Genomic DNA, 10,762 nt, shown 5'->3' with positions numbered 1-10,762 from the left:
TTTTTTTTTTTTTTTTTTTTTTTTTTTTTAAGTAAAGATGAAAGTGCTACATTCACTTCTGCACTTAGCTGATCCCACTACAGATTGAGTATCCTTAATCCAGAAACCTTTAATCCACAAAGGTTTTCTGAAATCTGAAATTTGTTGAGTGCCACACATGTCTGACAGCAAAATAATTGTATTCACAAAATCATTAAAAATATTTTATAATGGGCTGGGGATGTGGCTCAAGTGGTAGCGCACTCAACTGGCATACGTGTGGCCCCAGGTTCAATCCTCAGCACCACATACAAACAAAGATGTTGTGTCCGCCGAGAACTAAAAATTAAATATTAATAAATTCTCTCTCTCTCTCTCTCTCTCTCTCTTCTCTCTCTCTCTCTTTAAAAAAATATATATATATTTTATAAACGTACCTTGAGTCTATGTGTGTATGTTACATATGAAACATTGAATTTGTGTTTAGACTTAGGTCCCATCCCCAAGATAATTCATTATGTATATTGCAGATTTTCTAATATCTGCAACATTTCCTGGTCTCAGGCCTTTCAAATAAGGGATATTGTATCTATAGAAGCATAACTGGGCCAACAAAAATGAAAGTACAAAACACAATTTGACTTGAGAGGCAGGGGAAGCTGATAATAAGGAAATGATTGTTTATCTTGAATATCTTCAAAAAGTTATGAACTTGATACACTGTATTCTAAGTGTATTTATTTGTACATTAATGGTAGACATCTTAAAAATAATCCAGCGTGTCTCCATAGCTCCTGAACATTAAAAGAACATTTTTCTCTAGCACATTAATTTTATAACAGATTATCTGTAACATTCTCCAAATTAATTCTAAGTTCATTTGTTTTTTTCATACATCACGTGTACACAGATGTTTCAAAATATTATAACAAGGTAAACTATTTTCAGATAGTAAAATTAGAGTGTTAAAATATTGAGAAAGTTTATTTCTATTAAAAACTAACCAGGGGGCTGGGGTTGTGGCTCAGTGGTAGAGTGCTCGCCTAGCATATGCGAAGTGCTGGGTTCAAGACCCTGCCTCAAAATAAAAAATAAAACAGGCTGGGGCTGGAGTTGTGGCTCAGAGGTAGAGTGCTTGCCTAGCACGTTTGAGGCCCTGGGTTCAATCCTCAGCACCACATGAAAATAAATAAATAAAATAAAGGTATTGTGTCCAACTACAACTAAAAAATAAAAATATTTTTTAAAAAAAGGGGGGCTGAGGAGGTAGCTCACTAGTAGAACACCCCTAGGTTCAATCCCCCGTACAAAAACAACAAAAACCTAATTAACATTTCAAAGGGTATAATGAAAGGATTTACAGCCTGGATAGTTCACATAAATTCTGAGAAAATAGCAGTTTTCCTTAGACCAAAAAGACCATCATGGAATCCTCTTAGCATTTCGAGGAACCTTAGAAGTAACCTCACATGCCGTGGATGAGAATTTCAAAATGGCATTTGTATAGAAGGTTCTTCAACCATTGTTGAAACTTTAGTGACAGAGATGAGGTAGGTAGTATATGAAAATGACCATTTCAAGGCAGATACATAATGAGAAAATTAAAATCTTTCTCCATTGAAATTCTCTATTGGTCCTTCCAAAACCTCTGAAACTGAAAGGACAATGACTGCCCTTTACCTGGAACTTAAGTCATAAATAAAAAATTATTTAAATAGATACATAGATAGATAAATAGTGATGACTTAAAGCAATCAGAAAAGTAAAAATACCAGACCAAGATATTTGTTCATTCAGCAGACATTGTGTCCCTACCTTGTTCTAGGTTCTATGCAATAGTGAAGGAAATAAACAGGAAGAGCCTGTGCTAATGTAGACAGGTATAAATGGGATGGATCATAGGATAAGCTCAAAGTAGCATGTAACATTGAGGGAGAAATCTTTAGCCCATACTGAGGGTAGTATGAGGTTGAGGGTAGGTATGGTTATTAAAGGGAGAGAATGGAAGACAGCTCAGGAAAAAAAATCTTTTTCTGGAAAAGTTGAAAAGTGAATGGATACCTGAACCAAGCCTCAAATGAGTGAGATAGAGGAAGGGTACACATGATTCATTCATAGAACTCAAAGAGGGTTGGAGGAGTTCAATACAAAGAGAGCCAACACATGATGGACTATAGATGGAGTTGGGAAGGATTTTAATTAGGGAGTTGTATATATGTGGGTTTTTAAAGTATTTCTTTTACTTATTGATATAACTTTATTTATTTATATGTGGTGCTGAGAATTGAACCGAGTGCCTCACATATTCTAGTAAGAGCTCTACCACTAAGCCACAACCCCAGCTCTATATGTATGTTTTAATAGGTCATGGATGTTTGTTGTAGGAAAAATAGAAAGCATAAATAAGCAGAAATTAAAGTCATATGTACATCATGGCTGACATTGTTATTTCAAAATAGGATCTATTCGCTATTTTATAACCTGCTTTTTAAAAATTTTTATTTTATTTATTTATTTGGTACTGGGGTGGGAATCCAGGGGCACTAAACCACTGAGCCACATCCCCAGCCCTTTTTGATATTTTATTTAGAGACAGGGTCTCACTGAGTTGCTTATTATCACCTCACTTTTGCTGAGGCTGGCTTTGAACTCTTGATCCTCCTGCCTCAGCCTCCTGAGTGGCTGAGATTAAAGGCATGTGCCACATACCCAGCTAATCTGCTTTGATGGTGGGGAAAAAAAAAAAAAAAAAAAAAAAAAAAAAATATATATATATATATATATTTAAAATGAACTGGCTGGGACTTTATTTAGATTACTCCAATTTTGTTAGCAATATCTCAGACATCACAGTCAGGAGCCAGTCAAACATGCCTTCTTCTCACCATCAGGTCTGAGCAGGGTATTGACCTTGGCCAGGTCAGTGTCACAGAGCTTCTTTGTTTGATCTGGTTCTTGCAGCCTTGACATCCACAGTGAATAATATGTGTTGTCTTCTGTCTTCTACATAGCCTACATTCAGTATCAGGGGAATTTCATGATGACTTAGTGGTTAAGTCTTGGGAAGAGACAAAATGGGCTCACCTAACCTGGGCCTAGTAGAAAGAATGAGTCCTCTTTTGGAACCCAAGGCTGGGAGAACCTGTGTGCATCAGATAATGAGATAGTAATTGATAACTTTTTTTCTTTTTAATTTGTTATACATAGCTTTTCTTACCGATAAATGTATAACTATAACATTATTTTTATTAACTGCATATTAGATGTTTTGGCTGTTCCTTAGTTTAAGTAATTTCTCCTTATTGGATAAAGTTGTTCTCTTTTTTCTTATTAAGAGATACGCGTATCTTTGCCAAGCACAGTGATGCATACCTTTAATCTCAGTGACTTGGGAGACTTGAGACAGGAGGATTGCAAGTTCAAGGCCAGCCTCAGCAATTTAGCAAGGACCTAAACAACTTAGCAGGACCCTTTTTCAAAATAAAAAATAAAAAGTTAGGGATGTAGCTCAGTGGTAAAGCACTGGGTTCAATCCCTAGTACTCAAGACAAAAGAAAGAAATATACCTCTATCTTTGTACATTTCTGAAATTTTAAAGATAAATTTCAAGACGTGGAATTCATATCAAATGGTGCATATATACATTTTCTAATGGCCAAAATTGCACTCCAAAAATATTGTCCACATAACACTTCCTTCAGCAACAGAGTATACCCAGTATAGTGTATTATAATTTTTTAATCTTTTCCCTAATAACTTAAGTGAAAACAAATTATATTAGGTTTGATTTTTATTTCTTTGCTTGTTACTGGTATAGTTGTGTTTTGTATGTTTATTTGACTACCATCTTGTGTAAGTTGACAGTTTATATTGTTTTTTTAATCTTTTATTAAGGTGTTCATTTTTCATGCTAATTTTTAACAGCTCATATAGGTGAAGAATACCATTTGTGATAGGTTGACTTTTTCATTTTTGTCATTTATCTTTTCAGTCTTTAAGATGATTTATTAATCTTTTCCTTTAATGACTTCTTTTAGTGTGATCCTTAGGCCTCCTCATTCTTCTTAGGCATACATGGACATCTGTATTTTTTTCCTACTCCTTTTCTGATTTACATTAGAGTGTTTGATGATATCTCTGAAATGTACCAGGTATATCAATCAAGCCATAGCATATATATTCTTATAAACTTACTTTTATTTTAGAAGCGTTTTATTGATTTCTTTATTATAAAAACAATATTGCATTGTTTTAATTAGGTTAAATTTAAAGCACATTTTAATACCTAATAAAAAAACACTTTCATTCTTTTTTTTTTTTTTTTTCCCAATAATCCCTGGAAGGCTGGGCGTAGTGGCACATGCTTGTCATCCCAGTAACTTAAGAGGCTGGGGCAGGAGGATCACAAGTTCAAGGCAGGATTCAACAACTTAGCAAGACCAGGGATGTAGTACTCTTCTTGTCTCCATTTTATAAAACACCCTGGGTTCAATCCTTAGTATTGCAAAACAAAACAAAAACAATCCCTGAATTCTTTGTATATTATTATTCTCCTGAATCAGAGGTAGAATCATTTTGTCAAATTTCATGTTGGGATTTTGTTTTCTGTATATATAGAATAGTTTGTGGGAAACTGATATATCCCTCTGGCATATGATATTCTCACATAAACTAAGATCTTCCTTATATCTCTCTCTAGAATTTAGTTTTCACATGGTTCCTGTATACTTCCAGAAACTATAATGCTAATAAATATTTTATATATGCTAATACAACATGAATCTCTTCTAATAATTTTTGATAACATGGGAAAGCTAGTGGTTTTTGTAAAATTATTTTATAACTGTTTCACAAGAATGTTAATTTGCATTATAGAAGGTTCTCTCAGCAATGTTTAAGAATGATCAGAGACATGATGATGACAGAAAATGATTATGTTGCTATGATCCAGATAAAAAATGATGAGAACCTTAACTTAAGAGTGGAGATGAAGAAATGTGGATGAGTTCTAGAAATAAAGTACATTTGACAGAATTCAGTGTTTAACTGTGTGTGGATGAGAAAAAGTAGTGAAAGATGTCTCCTGATTTTCTGACTTGGGCAACTCAATTTATAGTAGTGGTTTTTCTCTGAAATTTGAATTATAGGAAGGAAGATTAAATATTACTTAAAGTGTTGGTGATGGTAAAGAGAGAGGTGGTGAATTCAATTTAGGGCACATTTGAGAGCATCAATGTGAAAATTTGATAGATTGGTAGGTAAATGGGCCTGGAGTTTACAAATAATGCCTGTGCTAGAAATAATGACTGGAAGAGATAACCCATAGGAATTAAGAGAATACAACAAGATGGATACCCAGATAGGAACCACTGGTATCTAGTGGGCCAAAAAAACTAACTGAATGAGATATTTGAGAGCTAAGATGGGGAGTCAAAGCCAAGCTATAAGAGTGAAAGCATAGATTACCCAGAAAGGAAGAAATAGATAACAGCCAGTAGTCAATTGTTTCAATTTGACTTGCTCTATAACTCTGTGAAAACCTTACAGTAGCAAGTTGGATTTATGGATCCTAGAATTTATAAAAAGATAAGACAGAATATGGGGGAAGCAATAGAGAGATGGTGTAGAATAGGTAGCATGAGGCTCTGAGAAGCAGACAAATTTATACATGTAGATGAAGAAATAATCATATGAACATAGAATTGGGAACCTAGGAAGATGTCTGCTGCTGTAAATCAATGGGCTCCCTGGCTTCCATTTCCACAATGGAACAAGGAAAATGACATATAACTTTAAATGTGCTTCAGTGCAGATGTAGGTCTACACTGAACCTGTAGGTGGAGTTAAAGATTTGATAAAGCTAGAACAAGATTCATCTTGAGGATAGAGAATGGGGATGAATATAATTTAATATTCAGAAATGGGTGTGCCCTTAGAGGCTCCAAGTGATGTCCATATTCGCTTCCTTCTTCTCCCAGAATTATCCCTTTTTGCCTGCCCCACCCAACCCCAGCCCTACAGATACTCAAAACCCAGACTGCTGATCTTAGAGCTGTTGCTTTGTCATGGTACAGAATCGTGGTTATTATTGTCATACCATCAAAGCATTTGTCCTTCACCCAAGTTACTGGTACAAATTTTGACTAGGACCAAGTGACTTAAGCATCTAAAGATCAACTATGCTTTGACATCATTCCTCTCTGGTGACACTGTTAGCACAATCAGCAAGGGGCAGGGTCTCAATATTGTCTTTTTTTAATATTAATACTGTTATTTTTAAAATAGTTTTCTTTTTTTTAATACTACTCTCCCGCTTTGAAGGGTACAGAGATTGTGTGTGTGTGTGTGTGCGTGTGCGTGTGTGTGTGCATGCGCGCGCGAGCGCATACTTGGAGTACTTTGTATTCCCTATCTTTATCCAACTATCTTTATCCAATTATCTTGCTACTCCAACAACACAGAAGCTGTGTTCAGTTAAGCCTACTAGAGTCAATCAATATTCTATTTTTAGTTCATTTTCATTGCTTCAGTAAAAAATGTAAAACTCTAGATTAAATAGTGAAACTAGTGCACACTATTGTATGGAATGTATTTCAAATATTTAAAAAGTAGGAATTCTCATTTCACTATTGCTGCTGCTGCTTTTTTTTTTTTAATTTGCAGATGGACACAATACATTTATTTATTTATTTTTACATAATACCATGAGGATCAAACCTAGTGCCTCACACATGCTAGGCAATGTTCCACTGAGTCACAACCCCAGCCCCTCAGTGTTGCTTCTTTTACTCAGGATTTGTTTTGTTTGCTAAATGTTGCTGCTAAAACATATGTTAGATTCCAAAAAGAGATCTGTAACATCAATAATGGTTATATTTGACATTCTTGGGTATAGCATCAGCTTCAGTCTTTGGAGAGAGTTCATAGCATTCCCATGTTTATTGTTATAATTGAACCTGAAATTGCTTTTACATGATAATGTTTTATGTGCCAGGAGACAAGTAACATGTTTGTTATTGGGACAGTGGGAACTTTTAAATGGGAGCAGAAACCCTGCTTGATGATGATAATTATGACTTCCCCACCTGAAGCCAAGTAAGAGGTTCACTTTACCAGTTCACCAATTCTTCCATAAAGTATATATGAACTTGACAGAAATTTTTACAATAATGAAAATAACTACCACTATTATTTAATATATAGCTGCTTTACAAAACCTTCTGTACATTGTCTCATTTGATCCCCAGTATAATCCTGTAAAATGGTTATTCTTCTTGTCCCCATTTTATAGCAAGGAAGCTGCAGTTGACAGGGTCACACATTTAGTGGGCAAGAGTTTTTGAGATTTGAGCTGTGGCTCTTGGTCTCCAGGCACAAACTCTTAATTCCATGTTACCTCTTTTGGTTCACTCAATTCAGTAGCTTGGTTTTTTTAGTTAATTTGGCTTTTTAAATATTGCTATTCAGTTGTCATTAAACATACAAATCTGTGTTATAGGAACAAGTGGTGATGAACTTGGACAGCAGGCTTCTGATCTTCCCTTTATATATATGCTGTAACTTCTTGTATATATCACCAGAAAAAAGAACTGAAAACAATCGTCACCCAGAAAATCCAGAAAACTGAGGATCCTCATCAGTTGGAAACAGTAGCACTTTGAAAACTTTTTAGGCCAGCTTTAATTTAATGGCCTTACTGATATTCATATCTAAGGTGACTAATATTAACAAAGGCCTTATGAACTGTACAGATAATTCAGAAGATAGTTCTTACATTTGTCACATTTCTATGCATATATGAAAAAGCATTTTAAAGCCAAGAAAACATCCCAAACCATGCATAATAAAGATGTCAACCCATGCTTTTAATTTAGCATTAGTAGAAAATTGCTGTAGGTAAATTTTACATTTCTTTGCAACAAAATATAGATTTAATTTTTATTAAAATTTGATCCTGCCTAATGTTAAGTGAACCTCATCCATCTGTAAATTTATTTTTATTTTGCTAAAAGAATGCTAAAGGAATAATTTGAACAGCCAATTACAAATGCTATTTCAATTCGTGCCTTTAAAGCTGTCCTTTGATTTTTTTCAACTACTCATTTTAATTCCCCCATTTAGTTTAATATCATTCCAATCTACAGTCTACAGTTGTTTTTAATCATTAAATATGTTTTTCATGGTTTGGGGGAGACTAAGCTGAGGAACTTTTTTAAAAACTTAAGTATTTTCATGCTTTTTTTTTTTTTTCTCATTTAGTTTTCCTGGGATTTCAACAGTAACAAAAGTCAGCTTTAGACCTTCAAATGAACTTGAATGAGGGAAAAATCAGTTTGATTCTGAGAATATTCCTTTGCCTTACATGGTCTTATCTTTGACATTCTGTATACTTTTATTATTTGTTATGAATTATTTATGTATCAAATATTACAGTTTTAAACATTTTCATGTTCTCTGATCTTGAGAATTATTTATGTTCAAATTTTAGTTGAGAATCCTGTTTCATACTTAAGCTCAGGACTTTGTAATCTCTGAATTGAGTGCCTTTGAGTTATACATACTGATAGAAATTTCATAGTAAATGTACATAAGGTTGGAGGATCTAATATAAAAGCTGATAATAAAGCATTAATGTAAAAATGGAACTTATTTTTGTCAAAAACGAGATGTACACTTGTCATGATTTACATAAGTTGGCTTCTTGTATTTGTTGTTATTTTGAAAATAGCCATGCTCGTTTTCCTTTCAAAGTAAGTACTTTTGTGGTTAATGTATGTTTTTAGTATGTTTTTTAAAATGGGAATCACTTTTATGTATCTGTGCAAATAAAAAATGCCCATTTGAAAAAAAGTTAATAAATAAGCTCTTATTTAAAGTGGACAAAAAACTTAATTAAACCTGGGATTTTTTTTTTTCGCTTTCTAGTCAGATATTTTTGCCCACTACTTTTATGTTTTAAATTTATTAGTTTTTCCCAGCAATATGTTGACAGGCTCATAAGTTGCTTTCATCCTTTGAGAATTTGTCCATTTGGTTAACATAAGGAACCTTTTAAATGCCTCCTGCTCCACTCTTAGAACTGTAATGTACATGTTTCTAATACAGTGATTTAGCTATATCAAGAAGCTACATTTTTTAATTTTATATTTGGCTTTAATTACATCTTTTTTCATGAGGTACTAGTTTTTTCTTTATCACAGCATAAGAGATTCATTATCCTTTACACATTAAAAAACATAATGCTAGACTTCGTTGGATTATTTGAATAAATTTTTATGAATCTTGGAAGTAAAGATAAACTGAGTATATTAATGAGGAAAATTGACTATTTCATTTCACTTATAAAAATGAACTGGCCAAATTGGAATTATATCTGATTCCTGTTCATTGGTTCTTTTCTAGTCAAGTTGCTTATGTCATCCATAGACAGGATAATTATTTCTTCTATCACAAGTAGTTTATATTCTCATTTGAGAAACTGGTAATTGCAAGCTAATTAAACGTAAGGAATCTGCTTTTTATTTTCTTACCAATTAACTGTTTGTATAGTGTTCCTAAATAGGAATATTTTCAATAAAGTGGTAGTATCAGCTGAAGTAGCATATGAATTATTGTATATAAGCTTTTGTATTTGTCAGCTCTTGCTTCTACCAGTTTTTTTTGTTGTTGTTGTTTGGTTGGTTTTTTTACTGCTATGGCCGGAAAAAAGTATTTATTCATTAAATAATTATTTTTGTTTGTCTATCAGTAAAGAAGAGATCTTTAAGAGAATATGTTCATGTTGAATTATTAAAAAGATATGAATGTACCTTTTTCTTTTCCTTTTCCTTTTTTAATTTTTTTCTTATAGATTTGGATTGAAATTTAGCAAGATAGGCAAAATTAAATGCAAAACAGTAGTGAGTTACTAGCTTTTTTTAAACCAAATATTTAGTGTGTACTGTTCTATCTCGAAGACATTCAACAGGATTAACTTAACAATAAACACTTTTCACTATCAAATGCAAAAGTATGCCATTAAAATTTAGTTAAGAATTAAATTGACTCAATCAGTCACACTACCCACATTGGAAGAGTTTAGTAGCCACATGTAGCTGGTGGCTGCCATATTGGACAGGGGAGTCAGATACAGAATATTCTCATCATTGCAGAAAGTTCTGATAGTTGGTTTAGAATATATTGGACTATTAGTGATGAAACTGTTTAAAGTTACATTACCTTATTGATGAACCCATGTAAAGAACAGAAAAAGTAATAGAGCCAGAGGTTCAAATAATAAGCATAGATGACTTATCAGTCACCTGAAAGGAAACATTGGAGTATTGTGGTCTAAGCACTTGACTGAATTGGGAAGAAAAGGGGCGGGGGGTAGAGTGGTTACCTAGCATTCATGAATCCCTGGGTGCAGTCCCCAGCATATAACTATCTATCTATCTATCTATCTACCTACCAATCTACCTACCTACCTACCTCTGTCTCTCTCTCTCTCTCTCTCTCTCTCTCTCTCTCTCTCTCTCTCACACACACACACACACACACACACAAAGAAAGAAAGAAAGAAAAAAAAAGGAGGAAAAATATGGTATAGGCTGGTGGGCACTGTGGTGCATGCCTATAATCCCAGCAACTCAAAAAGCTGAGGTAGGATTGCAAGTTTAAAGCCAACCTGCGCAAGTTAGTCCCTACTTCAAAAAGGACTGGGGATATGGCTCAGTGGTTTAAAAAAAACACACACATTATAGTTCTTTCCCCAACCTGAGAGTTTTTAATTCTTACCAAACTA

General features: G+C 33.7%; 1 protein-coding gene across 2 annotated transcripts in view; it reads left to right on the top strand.

Moving 5' to 3' along the window:
• Gmcl1 (germ cell-less 1, spermatogenesis associated) overlaps window positions 1–9,575 on the top strand; it is a 48,802-nt gene extending 39,227 nt beyond the window's left edge. For both annotated transcript variants that reach the window (XM_015479566.2, XM_048804170.1), the window contains exon 14: window positions 7,478–9,575. In XM_015479566.2, coding sequence (XP_015335052.1) covers window positions 7,478–7,606 — 129 coding nt within the window. In that variant the 3' untranslated portion in view covers window positions 7,607–9,575. The remainder of the gene's footprint in view (window positions 1–7,477) is intronic.
• The last annotated feature ends 1,187 nt before the right edge of the window (window positions 9,576–10,762 follow it).

This window comes from Marmota marmota, unplaced genomic scaffold, assembly GCF_001458135.2.
Source record: "Marmota marmota marmota unplaced genomic scaffold, marMar, whole genome shotgun sequence".
Taxonomy (NCBI): Eukaryota; Metazoa; Chordata; class Mammalia; order Rodentia; family Sciuridae; genus Marmota; species Marmota marmota.
This window is presented reverse-complemented; position numbering and strand designations above follow the sequence as displayed.